Source organism: Hyposmocoma kahamanoa, unplaced genomic scaffold, assembly GCF_003589595.1.
Source record: "Hyposmocoma kahamanoa isolate Upper Pololo Valley unplaced genomic scaffold, ASM358959v1 224, whole genome shotgun sequence".
Lineage (NCBI taxonomy): Eukaryota > Metazoa > Arthropoda > Insecta > Lepidoptera > Cosmopterigidae > Hyposmocoma > Hyposmocoma kahamanoa.
Genome location: NW_020653743.1, coordinates 6,122,370 through 6,149,963, shown reverse-complemented (window position 1 = coordinate 6,149,963; position 27,594 = coordinate 6,122,370). Strand labels below are relative to the sequence as shown.

The window sequence follows — 27,594 nt, the reverse complement described above, 5'->3', positions numbered from 1 at the left end:
ATATTTCCAGCTTGTTATGCTACGCTTTATTTTGTAATTTGCATGTTTTTTATATGATGTTATGTTCTTAATACACTTAGAAGGAGTGAACCTGATGATTTGTATCACAGGTCCCCTACCTGTATACGAAAATTTTTTTGTCCGAAATAACGTTTGTTCCAATTTTCATTACACCGAAAACCGAATTATAACGAAACAGTTGTTATTTCAGGATATGTTGAATGTTTATCGCAAAGACACGATTAGGTTCGGTTAGTTTAGGTCAAGTTAGGTTTAAAAGAAAGAACATTTTCCTCTCAAAATTACTTTCGATGTTATGAAATTTCGACCAAACGTTATTTCTGGCATATGTCTTTCGGACTACTGATAGGTAACTATTACAGACTCCAGCTCTCACTAAAGAACTTGTTTTATTTTGTAATACTATGTGACGGAACGAATAAATAAATAATAAGTAAGCGACACGCCTATCTATCTTATTTTACATGAAATGTAACTACTTATAAACCTTTTATAATTTTAAATATATATTTTTTGAAAATACTCCACTAGCTCAGTTGGTAAGAGCAGTGGCCCCGGTGTGGGAACAGAGCTGGTTTCAGTCCAGTCAGCTCAAAGGAATTGTTCTTTGTGTTATTATTCAATCTGTGTGTGTTATGTTTTTTTTATGATACCAAGTGGCGGGGCGAACAAATCGTGCGCCTGGTGATAAGCGTAGCCCATGCATAACAGTTGCAGTGTGCCATTCAGAGCTTCAAATTGCAAAAATCTTATGGGCACTGTCACTGCGCCCATTACCCTGAGACATAAGTTCACATGTCCCATGTGTCTGTAATTGCAAAAGCATCCTTACCCTGAAATACCTGGCAGAAATTTCCTGGACAAACTCTTTCACAAGGAGCTTCTGCTACTAATGTATTATACATATATTATGTTTTCCTGCTAAGAATAACATCACCTTTGAGTGATAATCATAGAAAGCGCCGAATGTTAAACGCGGCGTATTACTAGACAACATTGTCGGCGATCGCTAAACAGCTAGATTTAAATTTTTAACCTTATAGTCTTTATAATACTGACCTCTACTTCATCAAAGCAAAACTTGTGACAGCATATTACTTAATGGAGCATTAAACTTAACGGACTCGTGTGCGAATGGGCGAAAGTCCTCAATACGCTTGCCGAGCGCCAACTTTAGGTTTTTTTTTAAACACGAAATTGCCATAAAAGGTTTTGGTCGACTTATTCTAATCAATCATTTGAAGTTTCTTAATAAGCATAATCTAATCACGATATCTAAAAATAAACAGCAGTCCTGCAACAGTTCAATTTACCCCAAATTGAAATGACACGACATGACAGTTGTCAATATCTGTCAAACATATGACGTCACGGCATTGTTCGGAGCAGTGATGTGACAACAGGATTTTATCGAATCATGTCAATCGGTATTTCCGAAGAACTGGTTTCTGTTAGAAAGAACTATTATGACATAGTGATACCTTGGTACGTACTTATAATTTACTGTATAAATTATACTTAAGTTATTACACTTCTCTTCAACCAAACTGTTAAATCGATTTAAACACAGAAGGTTATGTTGTCGTATAAGGTACACTATTTTTATTCCAATTTGACGCATGATTCAAACTAAAATAGTTCTGGTGTTTTTTTTTTATTTTAATTAAAATACGTTGCTCTGGTGCTCAAAGTGCAGATAATTCCCTAGTTTGAGATCAGTAATATGGTATGCTTGTCAGGCACATTATTAGAACTTATTTTTTTATTACATTTTTTTAAGTGACGGGACGAACAAGTCGTGCCCCTTATGGTAAGCAACACGCCTGTCCATTGCAGTTCCAGTGCCACTCATATTTTAAATCGCAAAGATCTGAGGGGAACTGCCACTGCGCCTATCACCTTGAAACATAAGATGACAAGTCCCATGTGCCTGTAATTTCACCAGCACCCTTCGTCGTTTAAAACTGAAACCCAGTAATGCTCACATTCCTGCTTGGCGGCAGTAATAGGTAAGGTGGTAAATACTTCTCTGGATGTATTATTAATAAGGAGCTTCCATTGCGACATTTATAAACAACTTGATATATCGAATTTTTAGGTTTTCTGAAATAAAACTATTTTTTCGAATTGAAATCGGCCATATTAGTTTTTCATTCAATCACCACCACAAGAGCCCTAAGCATTGTTTTTTTTTTAATATAACGCGAATGAAGTCCAAAAAAGTAGTTTGATTTCTAATATCTTAATGACGCAAATAATTTGTTTTCCTTAACTTTTCGAATTATCAGAAACATTAGATATTTTTTTTAAAAATAACAAATTTTAAACCGCATTTTTCTTTGTTCGAACTGAGTGCCTAATTGATCGATTTACCTTAAAAACATTCGTGGGTGAAAGGTGAAGAACCTGGATCTATGACGCAGAAGCAAATGTTTCTAATGATCTTTTAATTTACTTAACATATATACCGACCAATACGTACCGTTTCGATATACCCTCCGCATCATAAATAACGTAATCGACTTAAAAAGAAAAGTTATTAGCGAATCTGGAATTAGCAAAACGAGATCTACAAACCCTTATAAGTGGTTTTTTTATATCTTATTTAATTTTAGTTTTATTATTAAGTAAAATTAGCGTAATCGACATTTTTTATATAAACAAAAACTTTAGCAGCCAATACCTCGAAAGATACCAAAATGCAAATGCGTTAGTTATGACAAGGAGGGCAGCGACGGTGCAAGCAGAGACTAAGAACTTAAACTTGCTACCATCCTGAAATATATTGCACTTACATTTGTTTAGAATGTGATAATTAAAGCGTAAACTCTATATCCGGCTCCGGTTTTGACATCAAACCAATGATCTAATTCTATTATGTCTGTGAGCTGTCACTCGTGTAGTATTACTAAAAAAAAAGTCAAAGCAAGTTCCTTCGTAACTAATAAAAGAGCTACCAATTTTAGTTCAAAATTTTCGACAGTTAAAAAATCCATCGTTATTAAATAAAATTGAAAAACCAAATGGTTTGACCTACAGCCTCTCAAGTCAAGACCGGGGGTTCGAATCCGAGCGAAATTTAATTTGAAATTTGCCAATGACTTTTCAATGAAGGAAAAAATCGTGCACGTCGAAGTAGGGTCATAACCCGCGTAGGGCCAGCGTGGTGGACTACGCCCTAAATCAACGCCTGAGGGGAGACCCGTGTCCAGCAGTGGGACATGAAAGTCGATTGATGTTGACAAATCCATCATTCTATTGTGGTATAGATAAATACTCGAACATTACGCAGCAATTCAACTAATTTCAAAAAGTATTTATCAACAAAGCTTTCTTATTAAAAATGGCCGCTTCAAACTTCGTCTCAAGTAGGGTAAACATACCAATTGCGCTACACAACTTAACGAGACCGATAGTTATTGTGACTTCGAAGGCCAACACCGTATTAGTTTTACTAAGTAATTGTATACCGCGTTACCAATTTCGACATGAATACACGTATTTTTTTCCATCGCTCGGAGCGATCTCGTTTTCTCGAAAATAGATCTAATATGTTGAATATAATTAATTTTATACCAAGTTTGATCGATGTGTGTTCATTTTTTTTATATATATCATTATTTTTAAATTACCATGCATTACGTCAGTCTAGGAATTTTTTTAAGGTTCCCGCGAATTTTGCATGTTCGGATACTTGTTAAATGAGTTAAAGTTGTTTTTTTGGCTGTTCGTTTCATTATAGAGTAATTTTGTGGTAATAACAGGGTTCTAATAGAAGTAGGATTAGCTAGCGGCATTCAAATATTGATGTAACTTGAGTTATATAAGGTGAAATTTCAACACTAAAGTAAAATTTGACGGTCTTGGTAATCTAGCGGTCAACACTCTGAGTTCAATTTTGTAAATTCCTGGTCTGGGTATCTGGGTAGTTCCCCATAGCACAGGGAATTCTATAGTTTTGAGACCAGAATTTAGTGTGGTTGCGTGGCACATTATTATTTTAGAAAGCCGTATTCAAATACCGGCGAAAGTTTTCATTTGTCTGGTTATCTTTGGTACAATATACCCGTAATTTATTTGTAAATTTTAAATATCTTAATTTGTAATACAAAGATTCGAATCTGCTGGACTCGAACCAGTTACTCATAGCAAAGCGTAGCAGACGCTATGACAACTAAGCAACTAAGCTAATAACTAAAACTAAGATTTGCTACAAACACGTAGAAAAATTCGTGAGGACCGTTGCTTAGTTGGCATAGCATCTGACACGGTTTGCTAGGAGACGCTGATTCCAATCCAGCCGGATTGAAGGGAATTTTTCGAATCTTTGTATTAATTATTATAACAAACTAGTGGAGTAACTTCTCAAAAAATAATTTAATGCCATGGTGGTGCAACATGATATTCAATAAACTTAAATTCAATAGCCTGTTTATTGACAATATGAATGAGTCTAACACTCACATCGTAAGTACCAGAGCTATGGTCTTTTTTATAGTACCAAGTGACGGGACTTACAAGTCGTGCGCCTGGTGTTAAGCGACACGCTCATCCAAACAGTTGCAGTGCTAGTCAGAGCTTTAAATCGCAAAGATCTTAGGCATTGCCACTGCACCCGTCACACGTTGAAAAGTCACATGTGCCTGTAAGTCTAATGGTTCAACCTACCGCCATCAAACACGAAGGAAAACATCGTGTAGACTCATCATCGAAGCACTCATCTGCAAAGTAATTTAATGATGTATGCGTAGCCTATGCCCAGCATTGGGACTATATATAGGCTAACTTATGAGTACCAAAGCAACGCAATTCAAAGTTAAATAATCATTTATTCCATAAGTAAAATTTTTACACTTGAAAACGTCATTTTTTCAAACTCTAGAGATTGCTCTTTTCAAATAAACTTAAGTGCTATAGAATCATACTTGTGTGGAATACATATGGAATATACATACATCTTTATCTAAACGTAGGCTACAATTTTGTAATATGACTTTTCAATTAAAATACTTTTAATATAATTTTTAAATTTAGGAAATGATAATCTTAATATATGCTCTGGAATCTTATTCTAAAAACTCTTACTCTAGGGTATTTTCTCACTTTAGTTTAAGTCCCAGAACTCTCTGACCAAAACCAGTTTAGGTAAAAATAATTTTCATCCACCGTTCACAGCATAAACCTTTAGACCCGCGAGGTCGTCGAGAAGTAATAATTACAAAGAAATCATGAATTTACCCAATTGAACTGTATGATAACTACTGTATCAACTAGCATAACAACTTATTGAGCACAATATTTACCCATTCCCTTACCTGTTCTCTATTTTTTTTACCCGATATGGTCGCAACCAGCTTATAACAATTTTAAATGTATAATGTTCTTTTTGTTCCAGATGCCGTACCATTGGCTGACTGTTAAGACTGACTAAAATTAATTATGGAGCAAACTAGGAAATTATAAGTCAATGAAGCTTTTTCTTAGGTGAGAATTACTTGTAAATGTAGCTGATTTATACAATTTTCGTTAAATTATACGACATTATAAGAAAGATATATCTCGTACATATCAATGTCTTTCTAGAATAGTGGCCCATCTCAAAAGCTTCTAATTGATCAGGAATATGGTGTAAAAAATCGACGTGTCAGCCGTGTCATATTGACAAATCGTAAACCATACCAATGTAGTCGTGTAATTATATTTTAACCTATGAAAAGCTCGGTGTCCCGTTCACAAACAAGTTTTGCATTTTCTGAATAAATTTTAGTAATAAGTCAAAAAAGAACTATTTTGTTTTGGGCCACATTCTCGAAAATCATCGATACGTATTATACCTTCTTATTCTTCTATGTGTGAAGTATGGTCTAATTTGGTCTAATTTAATAAATATTAAAATGTACTTTCCCAGTTCTTACTAACACTAATTTTTGAGTTATTTTGTTACTAACACTATGGATTTAGAGTCCGAAATAAATAATTATGAATAATATTATTATTATTATGAAACCAATAAACTATATTTACTTAATTATTAATACAAGGATCGAACACTCAGAATAAATTCCTTGATAAATTCGAACCGACGTCTTCTAGCATACCGTGACAGGAACGAACCAGCGGATCTCACGAATTTTTCTGTGTCCTTGCTTGCTCCGCAAAGATAGCGGACCTTTGCAGTTCGGTCCGTGGCTTATTTGGTATAGTATCTAACACGGTATGCAAGAAGACGACGGACGGTTCGATACCGGCCGGATCGAAGGAATTTTTTCTGAGTGTTCGATCTTTGTATTAATAATTATAACAAAGTAGTGGAACAATTTCACATAAAAATTATTGAATATCAATTTAATAAAATTTATACATATTTTCATATTCACATAAATTACATTATAATATCTTCATGAACAGGGTAAATACTATCTTTCAAAAAGCTCTAAAATTACTTTTTTTTCATGATACCCTTACATTAACATACCCTAAGTTGTGATGCAACATAATCAATACTTTATTATTTGCCAAACAATGAAGAGAAAATTTAAATTTAAATTCAAAACATTCCACAGTATTCAGCTAATCTTATCGTCAACAAAGACTATTGTCTCCTGGTCACATTGTTTCAATGTATATCGAACCAAAATGAATCAGTGTTATGATACGAGGCTAAAATTTTATTCAACACACAATTTGATTGTTTATAGTAAAGCTATTGTTTGCAGGTCGGTTTCGGTTCTGACTCGCGGGGGAGTCAAAAAATTGCAATGACTACTGCGATGGCCGCGCACCAAGAATCGATACATGAGAGACTACAGCCAACCAATGAGGAGCCTTTGTACATCCACCATGGGACACCATGGCCAGAGTCTTCGGAACATCAAGAAGACACGAGCACGGACATGTCCCCTTATTACAACATGCCCAAAAGAAACAAAAGAAAAAACTTCAAACCCCGCTGCGCTCCTAATGCAACAAATTTCTCTGACGATTCTAATGGCCCCCGTGATGACGCTGCTAGCCCCTTAAACGGGAATGACAGGACATCTGACCAGGAAGAAAATGACAACTATGCTAAAATAGGAGTCAAAAACTTTAGTGTCCTCAAAGGTGGCGCAGTCGATCTAAGTAGGAGGCTAAGTACTGACTCCAATGAAAACATAGACTCTAATTACCAAAATAGGTTACCGGACGACAAAAAGGTGGACTCCTTCCAACGTTCCTATTTAAATAGCTTACAAAACCAAGACGTTGAAAGAGACCAAACTGTATTAAACTTTAGTAGTTTACAAAATAAAACTTTCTGTGCCAAAAATCCTTTCGCAATTTCACAGTTAATAAAAACAAACTCACCTCCAAGGAGAAGGGAGTCAGATTCCGATGAGGAGAGTAAAGGGCAGGATATAAATGCAAATGAAAGAATAGATAATCAAGAACAAATGGATACAAATGAAGGTCAACAGAACGGAGACACAAATAACGCTACAAATAAAATTTTAAGAGACTACGCGATGAATACTATGAAAGAACTTCTCGGTATTTATGGTTTGTCGTCGAATGAAGTAGCTGACGCTATAAGTGGGCAAATCCGGGCGTTAGAAGCACTTCAAGGTGAGGAAAGATTCTGTATACATATATCAATATAAAGATTTAAAGTTATTGTAAATTTTAAACATCCATTTGACGAATGATGTCATATTCGTTGAACTCAACTGTTTCATGTTTCGTTTATTCGATTATAATGTAAACAATTTGATAAAAGTATCAAGCTCTGTACTCCAGTGTCTATCTCTATTACGTTTATATCATGACATATCACTGCACTTAGAAAATTGTACACACTTAAGGTGGATTGAGTACTTATCACGTCTTCAGATAGTTTTGTTAATGTAGTTCTTTTTTAGGTAAACCATTTACCCAACTGCCTTTAAGTCTGAAGCGAAGACACGACTCTGGAGATGGTACAGACAGAAGCCTCCGTAGATCGTCGTCAGCCACGGAGGATGAAGGATCTACCAATATCACTCCTCCGAAAACACCTGATAATGATATTGAGGCATCTAGGTAAGCATTGGAATATGGCAATGACCAAAATCCACGACCTCAGTGGACTAGAAAAAATAATATGGTAAACCAACTTTTCTAATGTTTCTAATGATGAAATTGGAATAAAAGCTATTTATTAATTGGATACCCAAGATACAAGTAAACTATTTTACTTAGTTTAGGTATGACCTAGATTGACCTGCACTATTAACCTTAATTATTGTTATGTAAACATACAATAATTTCACTGTTTGCGATGGTCTGCCGCATATAATTGGTGTATGATAGATACCTGCCTCCGTGGCCGAACGGTTACCATGCTGGACTGCCACGCAAGAGGTCCCAGGTTCGATTCCCGTGCCGGGAGAAATATTTGTACGCCCCACATTCTCGTGAGTTTGAGTGTAGCTTGTGTTGTCTATGTGTGTGTCCATGGCACCCGCAATACAGGGTTTCCCTAGTGTGGGGCTATGAGTGTGCACGCATTATTATATATCTAAATAAAAAGTTATTTAATAAGATTTATCTATTTAGGTAAAATTTTTATACAGAACAAATTTACTTTTATCTTTATTAATAAGATTTTTTTAAATTTTAGACAAAGAGCACTTCAAATCATAAATCAGCAAACGATGAGGCTGTTTGGTAGAACACAAGGTCAGGAGGAAGATGGAAGTGGCTCTGATGATGGAGACCAGACTCTGGACTTGAGTGTTTCAAGGGACACAGATGGACAGGTGAGTAATTAGAGAGTATGTAGTAATAAAAATAAAATAAATAGACAGTTCAATGATACCTTTGCGCATATTCAAAATTTTACATATGAAAATATATTGTTCCTTACATACGAATCGAAATCTTTTAACACATGATATGAAACACGCAATTTCCCTTTCGACTTTTCAACTAATTAGCCAATAAAAACCAATCTAACAAATTTGCGTACATTTCTCGGACCCTGATTGGTTATTTATATTATTGTATCTAAAACAATAGTGCCATTAGGTTCGTGTAACGCCCACAGAACATGAGAAATTCATTGTTCTGCGGTAATGCCCATTAAAGTAGAAAAATAATTGTGTTACAAATGCAATTTATATAAAAAATGACACATAACAATTTCCGCATTTAAAATACGAGCAAACATGCTTGGAAATATACTCCAATTATTATTTAACATCAAGGACACACAATAATGGAGTCAATCGCGAAGAATGTGGCAAAAAAACTGACAAAACACTTTGTTACACACAGTATTAATAACATTTGGTATTAGAACAATTACTTGTAAAGCTGATTAGTATTATGTTTTATTTTTGATCTTGTTCTGTGATACGAATTTGTTTTATACTATTGCATTGTATCGTGTACGATTTAGGTTCTCCTTGAATAGTTGAAATGGGATCGAATTAAGCTGGAGAGAAAAACTTCATGTCTGTGGTATTAAAAATACTTAATTCGTGTCTCGTAATTTGTCAAAACTGCGTTTGACTTTGCGGCTTTTAATTGTACCCAATGAAATCATTTAATAACTTACATACTCTTTGCAATAAGTTTAATCTTTTAAGTATACTGGGAAAATTTGTATCCTTTAAGTTTTCATAGGCTTTATCAATAGTCTTGGTTATCCGGATCATGGAAAATGCCGTATCTGCCTGAGCCTCTTTTCATCCCGCTCTTTTGACTTCCTACACTTCTTATAGGATTGGTCATAATAATTAACGACTACAGTGGTCTTATCCTCTCTAACCTATCGCCTCTCAATCAGAGGCTGTGAGTTTGATATTTAATTTGAAATTTACCATGAGTTTTTCGATAAAGGAAAACATCGAAGGTTCACAAACTTCAGAAAATGTGAAAATGGACCCATCCGTTTTGGTCCAGTGTGGTGGACTATGGCCTATACTCTCGCCTGAGAGGAGACCCGCGCCCGTAGAAAGACGTATAAATTGAATGATGGTGATGATGATGATGTGGCCCAGCAGTTAACAGTTATGGGCCCTAGATAAGGTCAGGGTTTGGATTCCCGGTGGAGAGTAATGTCTTGTAGTTAATTTTGGTGCAGTGAGAACAGCCATTTTAGCTTTACACATTAGTGTGATCTCTCTTTCTCAAAATAATGAAAACCGGTTCGGAGAGGACGTCTTCTTCGATTCGTTTTTAAATAAAGGAAGTAATAATAATAAAAACATCTAATAGGAACAGTCGACCACATCTAGCGCTGGCAACAGCGTATCAGAGTTCGAGCAGCAGAGCCTGCTCATGAGGAAGAACCTGGAAGATCTCGCCAATTTACAAATGCAGGTAAAAATACGTAATTGAGTTCTTAGGTGTTCGCGTTACACATTGGAAGTGAAGCTACTTTTCGGATTCACATGGCGCATATTTGTCTCTTCAAACAAACCTATATTTTGGACCCTTTACAGGTTGCATGGACCTGTCAGTCAGACGTAACCATGAGGCCTGTAAAGAGCCCAAAAATTTGGTATCTTTGAAAGAAAAAAGAAATACAATGTGTGATTTAGATTCGAAAAATTTGTAATAATTTTCAAACATAAATCTTCAAACGACATAGGCACACAAAGACAACACAGTTTGTTTAATTGTTATAAAAGATAGGATCTATTTGACAAAATAAATATACTGCACATTATTGCACATTCATGAACCCTTTATGAAAGAATATTGGTGTTTCATTAATTTGACTTGCCTGACTTTACATAAGGAATTTTAAATTAAATTTAAAAAAACCAGATTTGCGGAAAAATATAGTTTACTTAACATAATGCAAATAAAATCATGTTAGTTATAAAGGAATGTATTACAGGGTTTCTTCCAAAAACAATCGCCGATGGACGCTGATGACTCGCAAGAGAGAAAACTGCAATCTGGTGGTAAGTACCTGTTGGCAACACTTACAAATAATAAGTAAGATTTTTTAATTGTGGCAACACTACAAACGTACGTGTATTTTGTTGTGCACGCTAACCTAACCTAACTCTGTACCATTATTTGTGAGCTCTTGTTTTGACATAAGATCCAAATACGTAATAGCTTTAATTTTACTAAAGAGCTACATTCAGTCATCAATAAAAGAAAACTCAGTACACTACAACCTATTAGGTATAGTAGGATTAACTGCGATAAGGTACTAACTACTGCGAAGTATACAAAATGTTAAGGATTTTGTAACAACATTTATACTTATTACGCAAGTCTTAATCTAATAAATAATCATTTACACCTACTTTACTGTCATTCATACTTTTTCGTATTGAATTTAGTCGATGTGTTAAGAACCATTAAAGATAGATCTTGTCCTCGAAACATTTTTAAGTTCTATGTATTTATTTACTGTATTCGATGACTTCCATTGCTGTGGGGATAAAACAGCCAGGTTCAAATGGGATTGGGCGTGTTTCTCCTCGGGTGCCCGAGGATGGAACACGACGGCGAGATAAGGGGGACGGTCTTGATATATTTGAAAAGGAGTGGCAGGAAATCGCCAAAGCAGAGGAGTTTTAGGGGAGACCATGGCCCAGCAGCGGAACACAATAAGTTAAAAAAAATTAAAACCTCGAAGATCCTGTGATGAGCTAAATGAGGAGGCCCCGTTTTCGATTCCCGGTAGGACCAATATGGGAAACAAACTTTTCTAAATTGGTCATGATCTTAATGTTCTGGGTAGTGCCCCGGAGTGGATTCCGCTGCTCTGGTACTCATAGTAATTACATAATAATAATATGTGCCAGACAACCACGCCAATTGTCTGGTCTCCAACTAGGCAATTCCCTGTACTATGAGTACCAGAGCTACGGAATTCATTCTGGGGCACGTCCCAGAACATTGAGACCAGAACCAATTTAGAAAAGGTCATTTCGCAAATTGATCCGATACCGGGAATCGAACCTGGGACCTCCGCATCCAGAGCCCACTATATAAACCATTAGGCCAACGAGGTTGTCGTAGTACAGGAAATTTCCAATCGGTGAAAGCGTGATCCACGGATCGTGTAACCGCTCTGAAATAGTATGAGAATAATAAAATGTTACGTCTTGGTAACTTGTAATTAGTAATATTATAGAGTTACTTCATAACTGTGCCATTTCATGTTACGTAGAAACGCTAAACTGGTGTCTAGGTATCAATTAGAGCGTTCATGTTGTCAGTTTTCCATCTTACGTTAGGCCTGAGATAATGCTGAACGATAATTAACACGGTTTCTGAGTTTAGCACAGTTTTGTTAAGATTTCATTTTGTCATCACGCATATCTTCTTCTAACTTTACGTAAATGATTTGAAGGCTTCGTTAAAAATGAATCCTCCTCTATTGGCATTATATCTCTTCTTCCATTACTTGTGGCAGTAGAGCATGAGTTAACTCCGCCTTCCCCTTTCCACCATCGGGTAACTAGACGTAGGATGTAGCTCCACCCCTATGTTGTGGACATTCTCAAGATTCGCACGAAACGTTTCACTTCCACAATTATAAGGCGAACTGCTATGGAGTGGAATTCCCTGCCTGCAGACTTGTTCCCTAAACGTTATAAGTTGGACCTTTTCAAGGCGAGAGTGAATAGGCATTATTTAGATGTGCATGCTACATCGTCGACCTCATCGTCACTTTCGATCACGTGAGATGGAGGTCAAATACCTATAATCACTTCTTCTTACTTTACGTAGACGATTTTATGGCTTTATTACGTCAAAAATTAACCCTTCCCTATTGGTATTATATCACCTCCTCTATTACTAGTGACATTAGAGCATTAGATAATCCGCCTTCCCCTTTCCACCATCGGGGGACTAGACGTGGACGTGGTTCCACCCCTATGTTGTGTACCCCTACATTAACAAGATTTGCACGAAGCATTTCGCTTCCACATTTATATGGCAAACGGCTAGGGAGAGGAATTCCCTGCTTGCGGACTTATTCCCCGAATGTTATAACTTAGACCTTTTCAAGGCGAGAGTGAATAGGCATTATTTAGGTGTGCATGCTACATCTTCGACTTCATCGTCACTTTACATTGGGTGAGATGGAAATCAAATGTATTTAAAAAAGCTTCTTGTGGAACAATTTGTCCAGCAAAGTACTGTCACCTTACCTATTTCTGTCGCCACGCAGTAATGTGAGCATTACTGCATTCCGGTTTTGAAGAATAAGGGGCTGGTGAAATTATGCGTACATAGGCACAGATACTCAAACGCAACTCAACATAGCCCCGCACTAGGTAAACCCTGTGTCGCGGGTGCTATGGACATGTATGTACATAGACAACCACAAATTACACCCAAACTCACGAAAGACATAAATGTAGGCCATATAAATATTTCTCCTAGCCCGGGAATCGAACCTGGGACCTCTGCGTGGTAGTCCGGCATGGTAACCGTTCGGCTACGGAGGCAGTTAAATAATTAATAGGAATTTTCAACTTGTGTCTCAGGGTGACAGGACAGCGACAGTGCCCCTCAAATCTTTGTGATTTAAACTTCTGCGTGGCACTGCAACTGCTATGGACAGACGTGTCGCTTGCTACTGGTTTATCCCCACTTTAGTAGCAGTAGCCCTTTGTGAAAAAGTTTGTACAGGGAAATACTGTCACTTTGCCTATTTCTGCCGCCAGGACGTAATGTGAGCATTACTGCATTCTGGGTTTAAAGGGTACAAGGTGCTGGTGAAATAACAGGCACATGAGACTTGTCAATGCAGTGGTAGTGCCGATTTGTACGATTTTAAGCGTGTTGCTATTACCTGGTTCACGATTTTTCATCCCGTCACTTTGTATAATAAATAAAAAGAATTTCCTTTTTTATCCCGCCAATATCACGTGACGATCTACGTCAGTACAGATACCCCCTGTTTACTCGTCATTTGACCCACACAAAGACTCTACGGAACACCATGGTCTTTTGAGCGGTGATAGACTCAAACCTTTTTTATAACTATCACTTACATGTCTAAGTACGGTCAGTGTAAGCATGTGTGTGTGTGTAAACCTCTGAAGTGTATTCCAGAGAGGAATGACTTCCCAACCTTCCCTAATAGAATATAAGTATTAACAAGTTTTAAGTATGTACTAATATTTTTATGGACCTGAGGGTGCATTAGACGCTCAATTTACAGTACTACGTATGGGAAAAGAACCGAATTTTAATAGTAGTATTTATATCACGAATGTATGTACGCTACACAATTGACATAAAGTTCATTATGCTTTGGTTACAATAATTCGCTTCCATTCCATTCCGCGGCGATGTAAATTGAGCCTTAAACATACTTCCTCGTTACATTCTCTACGAATCTGCAGAAATTATAGCACAAAATATTTTATTAATACGAACTGAAACAAAGTTTTTCCTAACTCTATCTAAACAACCTTTATAAACAAATGACAAATCAATATCATCTTGTACAAAGTACTAATTTAAATACATATGATCCGCACGTGATACATTTTGAATCATGTAGAATGAAACGTGTGTTGACTATAATTTATACTATACTACACTCCTTAATATAACTAACGTAATCGATATTTTGAGCAAAAATTAGTTATTAAGATCTCAGAGATCTGCAAAACGAAATCTACAACTCACTTTAGGTGTTTAAGTACTTATTTAATATCTTATTTTGTTTCAGTTGTATTGTTTAACAAAATTGACATTTTTACGTGTCAATAAATCTCTGACAATATCTTAAAAGTTACCTAAATGCGACTACTGCATATTAGTTATGACAAGTAGGGCAGCACAGTGACGTGTATTGAAAAACGGCAGTTACAGTATCCGAGGTTATCTCAAAAGACAGTAAAATACAAACATTCCTTCTACTGTCGACAAACTTTCACGAAAGTTCGTCTACAGCTTCGCTCTCATTTCTCATGCAATCACCATAACATCACAGAAGCAAAACCGAAAAGTAGCAGCCAACACGACAATAAAAAAATCAGTAAACACTCTTTGACAGTTCAATGTCCAATATCAAATATTTGTATGGAATATACATTAAGACTCCCATACCTCCGATCGCATAAATTAGACGTACACAACTTGTCTATAAGGTCTTATAATTTTCATACAAAATGTACGTAAAGTTTGAGACAAGTTGGTAATATTAGTGTGTTATTTTTCACAAAGAAGTGCAAGAGAGTTGGTGTTTTAGGGAAAGATTTCTGGAAGGTTTGAATAGTCATTATTGGTGATTCTAAATTGTGTTTGGTCGCATCTCATTTGGGGGACAGTTACACTCAATATAACACCTGTTTTGTTATTGACTTTTGCTTTGTGTAATGTGAAACATTTGTACTTAATTACAATGTTCTAGTTTTGTACCATTACCCACGATTTAACTGCCAACGTCTTCATTGGAATAGGTGCCGAAGGGTCTCATATGAGGAGATTGTATGCCATAGTAACACGTAACACATTGGCATGCCTTCAAAATTAAAAAAGAAAGAACATCACATAACGAGTTCTTAGGTTTTCGCGATTGTTACATATAGGAAATGAAACTATTTCTCCGGATTTAAATCGCGTATATTTGTTTTTTCAAACAAATCAACGTTTCGGGCCCTTTACAGGTCCCGTGTTCATGGTTAACTGAGGTAGTACAGTCATCAACCAGTTAATTATTAATAATTAATGCGAACTATATTTTTTTATATACCCTATTTATACATTATACCCTATTTTTTCACTAAAGTTACAAACAATAATAAATAAATACCTTATTTTCATTTTGCAAAGAAACATTCCAATTTACGCTACTTTTTTTTACAAATTATTTTATTGTAACAATATGACTTTTTCAAACAAACTAAAACAAATATACGCGACTTAAATTCGGAAAAATAGTTTAATTTCCTATGTGTAACAATAGCGAAAACCTAAGAACTCGAAATATGAATTTTTATTAAGTTAAATTTATTATTAATTAATAATGGATATTAGAATAAATTAAACCATAATAATTAGTACTGCAGTTTTATGTCTCTTTGGGATTTTTCATTAATAGTTTCATTTCCAACATTACACAATTGAAGAACCAGTGGTGTCGCGTTCAGACTCCATGCAACCAGCGGACTAACTGGCCACAAAGACAATCTTATTAGACTGACGGAAATTCAAAATTAGATCGACTTTCTTTTAAACAAAAGATGACAAGGGCAGTTCTAACCGAATTACTCACCTGAATACGTTGTATAGACTGACCGTAAAAGTGGTGTTATAGTAATTATTATATATTTTTGCAATGATGCTATAGTAATCATTATTATAATACAACTGATCCTTATAGAAACCAGACCATAACTAATATCAAAAGTAAACTTATAAATGTTCCGAAACATAAACGAAATTGCAGTGAACTATCGTTAATTGAGTTAAAATTAAAATTGAGTTAAAATACTAAATAAAGGTGGGTTAAAATAAGTTACTGAAAAATAGACACAATATTCCGACAAAATTAATCATATTTAGCAAACAATTAAGAACTTTTGAGCAATGCTACGGTACAGCATGGACGTGGGTTTAAGTTCCACCAGGTCCACGAACATTTTTCTGTACGTTCGATCTTTGTATTCATAATAATAACAGAATTAGTGGAGTTGTTTCACAAAAAATCGAAAAGCGACATCTACAAGTTGTGACTCCTGTAAAGGTATCATCTGCGGTGAGAAGGCCTCAATAGATGTCACTAGCGGTGACAAATTCTGAAAATCAGTACAAAAATCTATAACAAACACACATAGAAAAATTTCAACGACTCGGTAACTGGACCCGTGGATCAGATGGTTAGAGCAATGCTACGGTGCAGCATGGACGCGGGTTCAAGTCCCACCGGGTCGATGAGCATTTTTCAGTGTGTTCGATCTTTGTATTTATTAATCAAGATCTTGTTTAAATCACCATTATACGAAAAAAATCCGTATGATATACTATACTTCCAAAACGAACGTACCGATGTATGTCCTCTATGTATGTTTTCACCCACAATCACATTTTCGTACGATGGAATAGTTTGACACGTTCCAAATTTCATGAAAAATAAGGCGCTTTTAAATTTGTAATAGAAGATTTACAATGACTGTCGTTAAAATGTAAATTAAATTGATCGAGTAGTATGACGTCAGCAACATTTTTCGGAACTTTCAGTATTTCATTCTGCTTTTTCGGGATCAAAAGTTTTCAGTAGCTTTAGTAAATGACGCGATAATATTAGTATTTTGAATAAGCCAATATTTTATTTACTTTTCGATGCTTCTGTTACTATCTATATTAATAGAGTATATTTCAACGCGTTATTCGAGCTTAATCGGTATAGTAACTTAAATTTTTACGACGAATAAATATTTCCACTATCCTATTAGAAATTTCGTTACCTATATACGTGACGTAACAAACTTTATTCAAAATTTGAAGTCACGAACTATTTCTATAAAACGGAATGAATTAAAAGAACCTTCATATAAAAAAACCAAACAAATCATTCCAAATAGTCTACCAGTTTTAGGTGACTTCCTGATGGGCCCCTAGCTGGCGTAATTGTAGAAACCTCAGCTCTAATCTGTACCAATCGAGGCAAATTCACTCAATTGAGCGCTGGGACCGGCAGCGGCAATAAAATCGACCCAGCTTGTTTACTATATCATAAATGTGTACTTTATTTCGTCACACTAAACATGTGATTTAGGCGACCATTTTGTTAAACTAGAAACTAAACTGTATCAAAATTCTAGATGATATTGTTACTAGCAATCGCGGTATACATTTTTGCCATATCCCACTAGGGTAAGATTCTGACATACGCCATTCGTTTCCTTTGCTGGGATCAGCCTGGTCCATCGAGTATATAACCAGAAATAGAGACGAAATGTCATTTAATTTGTTTGAAAACTATTCTGCCATATCATTACTGTGACACCTGTCCCTCAGATTGGCTAGCCCGAGTTCGAAACAATTGACGGGTGCCGTCAATGGGTGTCGTCAACTGTTTCACTTCAAATCGACCAGTTAACTTGAGCTTTGCTATAATGGACTAAAATTGCAAAATTACATATTTAATATTGAATTACCGATGAAATGTAATTCCGTTTGTTTTGTAATTAGATGTTTTGCTGTTTTTCCCACACCACCGAATAGAACAGCACGGCATTGTTAGAGATATTATCTTTATTACAATAAATACAGAATATTTTTTGGAATATACAGAGACGTACACACAGGTCAGTAGTTGGTCTGTCTATATTTCAGTGCAAGCGGGAGTTGATATTTATAAGAGCTGTATCGCTAATGTGTTACCAGGAATATATGGCCCTTATTTCATCTCTATTTCTGGTTATATACTCGATGGCCTGGTCATACACGTCCATTTCTTCTTGGTACTTTGGTCTGGTTTTTTTAAGACCCTTCTCAATCTTGTTACGGACAACCTCGTTCACTCTATAAATTTGAGGGGTATTCCACTAATGCATTTCAATATGACCAAACAATCAAAGCATTCCCTTTCATTCTAGTCAGTACATCATCTTTACGCCACAACGTTCTCGTAAAGATTCGTCGTTTTGTCTTTAAGATTTAAATCGCACATACTGCGCACAGATTTCGCTTCCTCTTGCTTCTTATACTATACCTAACGGTCATTAGTGTACACCAGGGTTGCGACCAGCATGCATACGTATACTTACATTTCAAGTTCTTTTCCGATTTAGGAAGACAGAGAATGATCTCTGCCGTCCTTTAATTTTCTGCGATCCTAACATACGTCTTTCGCTTCATCAACATGCATTGGTTAAGGGTACTCTTGACCTGGCTTTTTTTAGATGTCCTCAATTTGATCGTAGTAGTTCGTCTTCGTCGGACCTTATCAACTTGTCGTTTTGAACAACATTGTTGCATTGTACGTTATTAATTCTAGGTCTCAACACATTACGTACATATTATAGTAAATGTGTCAAAAAATTTCGAATGGCCTTACTTTGGGCGTCCTCGATTTCGTCGTCGTAAATTCGCCTTAGTTGGCTCTTAGTAACTTGTCGTTTCGTTTATATGGACAATTACACGTTAAGTATTAATTCTAGAACTTAACGATCTTACGTATACTTGGTAAATGCGTCAAAAAACTGGAAATTACACTTGCAGTTACGGCCAGCTGTCATGAGCGCAAGAAAATGTAGACTACTTATGTGATCATTACAGTACCCATGTGTTGATCGAAGCTATTGTACAGAGTCCTTATTCATCCCGTATTACTCTACAATGATACAAAGACTTTTGCAAATTAGAAATTATCATAATTGTAAGAGTTTGCAGTTACTGCGAGTCAAAGTATTTATATAGTCATATATAAAAAATATAACATACTGGTCGACATATTAAGAAGAATGCTACAAAAAGTTTGATATATGATAATAACGTTCACACGAACCACTGGCCATATATATAATGTTTAATTTGAAAAAAAAAAAGAATGTTTTCAATCGTATTTTGAATTCCTTTAAACGTTCTGTAGGCGTAGCATGGCTAAATATGTGTCATAAACCTCCCCGTGACAATACTTAATTCAGTTGATAAATCTAAGTTTGCTTATTTGGTAATGAACTATTGTTAAACACTTTGAAGAACAAGGACAACGATATAAGGTTGCGTATATAGCGATCTTTGTCGTTTAATCATCGCCGCAAAAACTATGAAACGAATAATGTCTTTTCATTTCGTCTTCGCGCCCAATTGTAATGTTGATAAAATTACTGTGTTAATATTTTAAAATCAGCTGTGACCGTGCAGCCATGTTTGACACTGTGTTAATCATTTGGTGATGTGTGATTGGTGAAAAATGTGACGTCACGGTGCTCGCCACGTTCGCCATTGTATTAAAATTTAAAATGCCGGTTTATTATTGGAATTTGACAGCTAATTGTGGATATAATAGCTTTATCGGGGCGGCATACAACGGGGGCTGGTATGTGTGGCCACTGGTTCACGTGAACGTTGTTGTCAAAATAAAAATTTTTTTTAGCTTTCAACTAAATTATTCCATGAGTTCTTAATATGACAATAAGGAATAGTTGCTCATTATTGTGATTCATTCGTAAGTAGCTTTTCACAACATTAATAAGTGTTATATGGGTGCTGTTCATCATAAGGGTATAGAGCAAGTATTTATGATACATATGTGTGTAACGGATTTTCTCATTCAAAAACCCCGTACCCCGTTTTCGAAGTACATGTGTAGCGAGGGGACCGACTCCGGCGCACTGCGTCGTTTCCCATTTACTGTATAATGGACTAGTTTCAGTTGCGTCCGGTGTGCGCCGATTTGTTCTTTATTGTCGTGTGACTATGAAGCGATATTTCTCTGTCTGAAGTAATAACTAATTAAATAACCCAATAACCCAATCATGAAGCTGAACAACATGTCTTTGATATATTACTTCAATAATAATTTCTCAATTAATAAAAATGCATCCTTCATTTGATGTGTCCGACAGGGTCCATAAATGCTCTCTTTGTTATGTTTTGTAATACCTTGTTAACATTATGGAAAAGCGATAAAGTATTGAGAAGACTAGAATTATCGCGAACTCCTTGCTTTTTCATATTAATTGTCTATTATTTTTGCTATGTTTATGGTTTGATTGTCAGTCTGCATGTCGTGCATTATAATTGTTGTGAGTTTTGCTTGCTCATTTGCTCAGTTCTGTCGTTTTCCTCACTCCATTCCCCTACTACTACTACTCCAATTTATATTTCCTTCTCTTAAAAAAAATCCTTACTAATTTTACTTATTGGCTCATATTGTTTCGTAAACAAAAACGAAACAGCTTTTTACGTCTTTAAGTGTACATATCTTAGTATTCCATTATTCCATGAATTACCATAATTTGAGTGTCGTAACCACCTATTTTGTATTGTCGAGTTTAATTTTATTATGATTACCAGAACCGACGTTGTCGGTGACCCTGATTTGAGTCTTATGAGAGATATGACTTTGATATCTTTTACATATGATATAGAGAAGTGTGACTTGCTTGTTTCAAGTTACTTTATCTTTAAAAAGATATACGGTGTTTATAAAAATAAATTTAAGAGCTAAGCTGCGATTATTGTGAATTCCAATTTTTCCTTATTAATAAGGTTCATTCTGATTGGGTCGAAGGGCAGGTTTTTATATCTTTTTTTATATAAAAAAACCAACCTCACCTCAACAAAAGTTCGTGGAATCACATCTACATATTTGCCAAATTTCATTGAAATCGGTTACCGGAAAGTGCGCGAAATCCAATTCACGCCCAAGTTTGCCACATTTGGAGTTGGAATATTTTCTTCAAATTTAAATGGGACCAATACTGAGGTACCCTTTTTCCAACACAAAAAAGAATCATAATCGGTTCACAAAATTACCTGAGTACCTAATCGCGTAACATACATACAAAAGAATACGGTCGAATTGTGAACCTCCTCCTTTTATGAAGTCGGTTAAAAAGTAAATATTCACTTTATATATGCTATAGAAAAATCTAGAAGAGAAAAAAATAATTGAAATTTTCCACTTTTCACAGAAATCAAATATTTAAAACAGCTAAGTTTATGTGTATATGTTTATACTATCAAATTATAATTAAGGAAACAATTTAAATCAAGATCGACTGACACTTATTAATCCCTAAAAACAAATTTATATAATTATTTTACGTAACAATATCCGGTTTTCACATTTATAGAAAGCTAACCTCTATTTTGGTATAGAATAAAAAAAATATATTACAAACTGTCCAAATTAATTACTTACTACCGTTTCAACTCACCTGTTTCTAAAAAAACTATACACTGACTGATTTTTATCAATTTAAATCAAATTGATTTAATTTATATAGGCTTTACAAAAAAAAATAGATGTCTAATTTTTGTGTCAAAATTATAAAACAATTTTAATTATCTTATGGTAACCCAGCAATTAACTGCATCCGTGCCCGAAGGGTTACCTTGCTGGACTACCGCGCAGAGGTCCCGGGTTTGATTCCCGGGCCGGGAGAAATATTTTATGGCCTACCTTTACTTCTCTCGTATGTAATTCTTGGTTGTCTATGTGCGTGTGTCCATGGCACCCGCGGCACAGGGTATTTCTAGTGCGGAGCTATGAGTGTGTGCATTATTATTATTAGTAATTAGCGCTAAGGACGCTGGATGAGAAAGTGTTCTATTTCCAATGGCACCAATTTGGAAACGAAATTTTCTAAATTAGTTCTAGATGGAATGTTTCGGATAGTACGTCGAATTAATCTCGTTGCTCGTAGTACGTGGCGTCCTATAGATTGAGATCCGGTAATTGGTGTGGTTTTTTGGCACTTTTTTTTAATTAGCCTGCATTGTGGCAGTGTTTCCTTGGATAAACTCTTTCACAAGGAGCTCTGTGCTACTAAACTAGTTACCCCGCCATTTCTTTGACGCATTTTTTTTTCTTTTAAAATATATGTAAAAAATCATTAAATTTAGAATGTTATAAAAAGTTTAGAGTTAAAACTAACCTGTTATGGTTTATGTCCCTGAAGGCGTAGGAGGAAGCAAATATTTTAATGTTATTTTTGCGTTGTTTTACCACCGAGTTTAAACTAATGAATTCTAACTGTAGTTTTATCGTCTAAGTTCATATAAAACGCCAAATTGAGTAGTAAACGTTAAAGATCCAAATCTAATTAAATTTACGATTTAATCGATTTTATCGATCTAAATATCGATTAATACATTTGGTTATCGACAGTCGTCGAAATTAGAACGTGCTCATGTTCATAAACTTTTAAATAGTCAAGTGTGAAACTTTTTATTCGAATAGATTCCGTATACGATTTTCGTAGTAAATACATATTATTTTTAATTAAAGGTTGTCGTTTTCAAATATTTCGAAATGATGTTTTGAAACTTACATAAAAAAGAAGGCAAGAATTTTTGTCTTATATAAATTATTAAGTAACCAGACTATTGATTACTTAAAAGAATCGACATTTATTTGCCAAGTCTTATTGAAATTGGTTAACATAAAGTGGGTGAAGTCCAATAAACCGGATTCATCCCTTGATTTTCCACCCTTAGAGGTGAACTATTATCTTCAAATTTGAATGGGGCCACTACTAAAGTACGCCCTTTCCAACAAAGAAGAATCATCGAAATCGGTTCATTAATGACGGATTAATAGCGTACTATATACACAAAAAAGTATAGTCGAAAATTCTTTTACTTTCAATTCTCCTTTTTTTTTTGGAAAGTTCTTTATTTTGTATATGTCTTTATAGATGTACATCTTTATATATGTAGATAACTGCCTCCGTGGCCTAACGATTATCATGCCGGACTGCTACGCAGAGGTCCCAGGTTTGAATCCTGGGCCGAAATAAATATTTGTATGGCTTACATTTATTTCTCTCGTGAGTTTGGGTGTAAGTTGTGGTTGTCTATGTGTGTGTCCATGGCACCCGCGACACAGGGTTACCTAGTGCGGGGCTATGTTGAGAGTGTGCGTTATTATTATTGTGATGATGAACTCAGTTTATCTGAAATGGATAGTTTGAATTAGTAATTTAAATTTATAAATTTATAGTTTTTTCCTATCAAACAACTTTCTGTAAGCTATACCACTAAAACCGTGGTAACCTAACTACACTTGGAAAATGCGTGAATTCTCCAACTCGCATTATGCTAGAGTGGCGGACTATGTCCTAAAACCTCATCTGAGAGGAGACCAGTGCCCGTGCCATGAGTCGGACGTATAAATGAATTGATGATGAAGCGACACCTCGCATATTCTTTACAGGTCAACTACCTAACACCCTATAGATGTACCCGTTATTTCATTGCAAGGCACAATAATATCAATTAATTTATCTATCTCATGTAACCCTAAACCCACTTCATAGTAACAAAAGCGCGTAAACCTCAATAATATTTGATAAATATTCACAAACACGTAATAAACTTATAAAATATCGATTCCGCCTTCTAATTACAACAATTAAAGGTTTTTTTTATCATTCCTTTAATTTTTTCCATAAATTACGATGTCTATATCGCCTCGGGAGCTAAAAACTAATAAAATTCCAACTAACCAGTGTACGAAGGTCCCTGACTTAATTAAGTTTGTGACAGTCTTAGAACTTAGTAGATTGAGCATTTCTCATGCATCACGCTTCATTTATTTAAAGTGCAATGTCGAGAACGTAGCCATTGGAAACAGTTAACTTAAGGGATTCCACTGGAATATAATATAATATAATATAATCCAATATAATCGAGATGAATTTGTAATTAATAGACAGCCATTTGCGATTTGTCTATTTCTATGATATTTTTGTACAATCAGTAAAAAATACCAGACACACAAGCAGGCAGACAAACAACGACTTTGGAGCTTACTTCAGATTCGATTAAAAAGCTACTAATAACGAAACTGATTTTTAAACTTTGAAAATTGACACAGACACGTTTATCAGACATGTTTAAGATGACTGTTTTAATTCATACATCCATACAATTATTAAAAAAATATATTTCATTGTTAACCCTATTATAAAAGTTAGACCTAGGTAAATATATGCCGCAGCCAGAGGAAGTTAAAACCATAGAAACCTAGACAATCCTACAATTCCGAGTGATGATTAGATGCTGATCGCAGTGATGGTGGGCTGAATAAGCTAAGTTCCTGATACCTGACTGTACCACTGTCAGGTGAGACCGCCTCTCCCATTTAATATTCAAAATTTATCGTTCAGGCCATGAGAAAGGCGGGCATCTAAAAAGGATACTAAGAAAAACAAAAATACACTATTTTTGCCTATCAGAGCTCATTGAATATCGGCTTTAAAAAATTTCACAAAAGAGACAAACATATATTTTTAGGTAAGTGTGAAAGAGTATAAAGATACGAAAATAATCGATGATATTATCAGAGCAAACGTGTGTCATTTATTAACCATTTGTCTGTTGTAATGCAATAAAGTTTCGATTATTTTTTTGTTAGATTATCTTTGAAACGTTTCTCGTGAATTTGTAAAAGGAGATAGCGGCTTGTCTTACAAACCGTAGCTAACTAATTGCCTTATTTATTAAATTGTTGTATTGAGTACGATGGAGGCAGATCACCCGCTTCAGAAGTACGCATGAAGCTGACCATATCCTCAGATATGAGGGAACAATTAGAGAGAGAAAGTGGGAAGTACTACATTCCTCAGTTTTCAAAAACAAAAATTCTCCACTGCGCGTCGTATATTGACCTTGTTTTTATTTTTCTAATAATATTAACACATTTAAAGAGCAAAATTAAAAAGAGCTAGCGTAAAGTGTTAAACCGAAACTGTTGACCTGAAAGTTTTGAACAGTGGGAGAAAGGATTTTTTTTACGATATCAAGTGACGGGACGAACAAGTCGCAGCCCGGGTGATAAGCGACTCGCCTGTCCATAACAGTTGCAGTGACACTTAGAGCTTTAAATCACAAATATCTCAGGGACGTAACCACTGCACCCGTCACCCTGAGACATAAGTTGACAAGTCCCATTTGCCTATAATTTCACCAGCACCCTTACCCTTTAAAATAGGAACATTGTAAAGCTGACATTACGGCTTGGCGGCAGAAATAGGTAAGGTGGCCGTAATTCCCTGGACAAACTCTTTGACAATTGTCTCTGCTGCTACTAAAGTTGCTTTGTATTTAGTGATAAACGGTTTACATCCCCATGTACGACTATAATTTGTAAGTACATTTATAAATCTTTAATAACAATATCTCTTACGATGTAAAAAAACACTGTACATTGACTTGAATTTCCGTATTTTATTTCAGCACTTAATTTAGGCGTTAATTTAATGCGGCTCTGACATAACGCCTGTCGCGGCGACATACGACACGACTTTAGCATGCTATTAATTCGAATGGAATTGCTAATGCCATCATACAGCTGTCGCGTTACAAAGTCGACAACAAACCACTGTCGCACAGACGCGCGACTGCAATGCGACAGCTGAACGTGATGATGAAAACCCTGTTCAAAGAGGGAAGTACACTGGCCGATACACAATAATATCATATCTCATAGTAGGTTCACGATGCTTTACTACCATGTATTCATATCCAGTTCTCAGGTTTTCGCAATTGTTACACATAGGAAATGAAACTATTTTCCGGATTTAAATCGTGTACCTTTATTTGTTTTTTCAAATAAATCAACGTTTGCATTAATATTAGACATAACTAGTTGATGACTGTACCACCTCAGTCAACCGTGACCATGGGACTTGTAAAGGGCCGAAACGTTGGTTTGTTTGAAAAATCAAATATACGCGATTTAAATCCGGAAAAATAGTTACATTTCCTACCATGATATTCAGTATTTTTTTGTGAATTTACTCCACTAGTTTGTTACAATTGTTAATACAAAGATCGAATACAAAGAAAAATCATTCGATCCGTATGGACTCGAACCAGCCCCTTCACCATACGCGAGTGATTGCTATATTATTGATAACTCTCTCTCTCCCTCTCTCTCTCTCTTTCTCTGTCATATTATATATATATATATATATATATATATAATATGTATTATGATCACTTCAAATGTTTCTCGTAGAGTTCTTTTATTTATTTATTTTCTTTATAACATAGAGTGTCTAGGTTCCCCATTGCCAAAATATTTATTTCGACTAGCAGGTGTTCTAATCTAAAAAAGTATGCAGACTTGAACAGACTCATGCAATCACACAATGACTATGACCCGAGTCAGTGACATTTTAAGTAGTAGAGCTCCTTGTGAAAGAGTTTTCTATGGAAGTACTGCCACCTCACCTATTTCTGCCGCCAAGCAGTAAACATTACAGTGTTTCGGTTTTGGACGGCTTACCCTGCTGGTGCTGGTGTAATGGCAGGCTCATGGAACTTGCCACCTTATGTCTCAGGGTGACGGGTGTCGCTTATCACCAGGCGCGCGACTTGTTCGACGTGGCACTTGGTGTCTTAAAAAAAGACAGTCATCTTTCATATAAAAAACAGTAAACATATGTGCAAGCAATTTTTTTGGTGTTTATATCCGTTATAATTTATTATGTAATATGTAATTAATTATATGTCCAATTACATACATTAAATATGTAATTGGACATTCAAAATTATGCTTATCATTTATTTCATTGGTTATCTCTAATTTTTTAGTGCGTAAAGACTTGGCACCTTGTATGTTGACCGCATGTATATAATGTTCTAAGACTGTTTTGTGTTAAGTTGATGGTGTATCTTTCAATGAACATATAATAAGTGAACTTACGGAGATATCAATCGGCACTTCCTTCATTCGTGAGTTCGCGACGGGGAATCGAACATGGGCCTGTTCATGTGCATGTCCGCGAGTCGCTCTTTTGTTAATTAACTTAGGCCTGTAACCTCCTATAGCACAGAGAAAACTAAAGAGCCATACTGTATAAAACTATTATGATAAATTTTGAAAATGAAATTTAACGCTTTTAATATCAATGAAGTACGTTTCACATTTCTAGG

At 35.4% G+C, this 27,594-nt stretch overlaps 1 protein-coding gene across 4 annotated transcripts in view; it reads left to right on the top strand.

Moving 5' to 3' along the window:
- Window positions 1–27,594, top strand: part of LOC113228166 — a 168,871-nt gene that overhangs the window by 87,666 nt on the left and 53,611 nt on the right. For all 4 annotated transcript variants that reach the window (XM_026461387.1, XM_026461388.1, XM_026461389.1 and 1 more), the window contains 6 exons: window positions 5,417–5,505; window positions 6,738–7,623; window positions 7,917–8,076; window positions 8,657–8,795; window positions 10,258–10,362; window positions 10,886–10,952. In XM_026461387.1, the coding sequence (XP_026317172.1) occupies window positions 6,780–7,623; window positions 7,917–8,076; window positions 8,657–8,795; window positions 10,258–10,362; window positions 10,886–10,952 (1,315 nt within the window). In that variant the 5' untranslated portion in view covers window positions 5,417–5,505; window positions 6,738–6,779. The remainder of the gene's footprint in view (window positions 1–5,416; window positions 5,506–6,737; window positions 7,624–7,916; window positions 8,077–8,656; window positions 8,796–10,257; window positions 10,363–10,885; window positions 10,953–27,594) is intronic.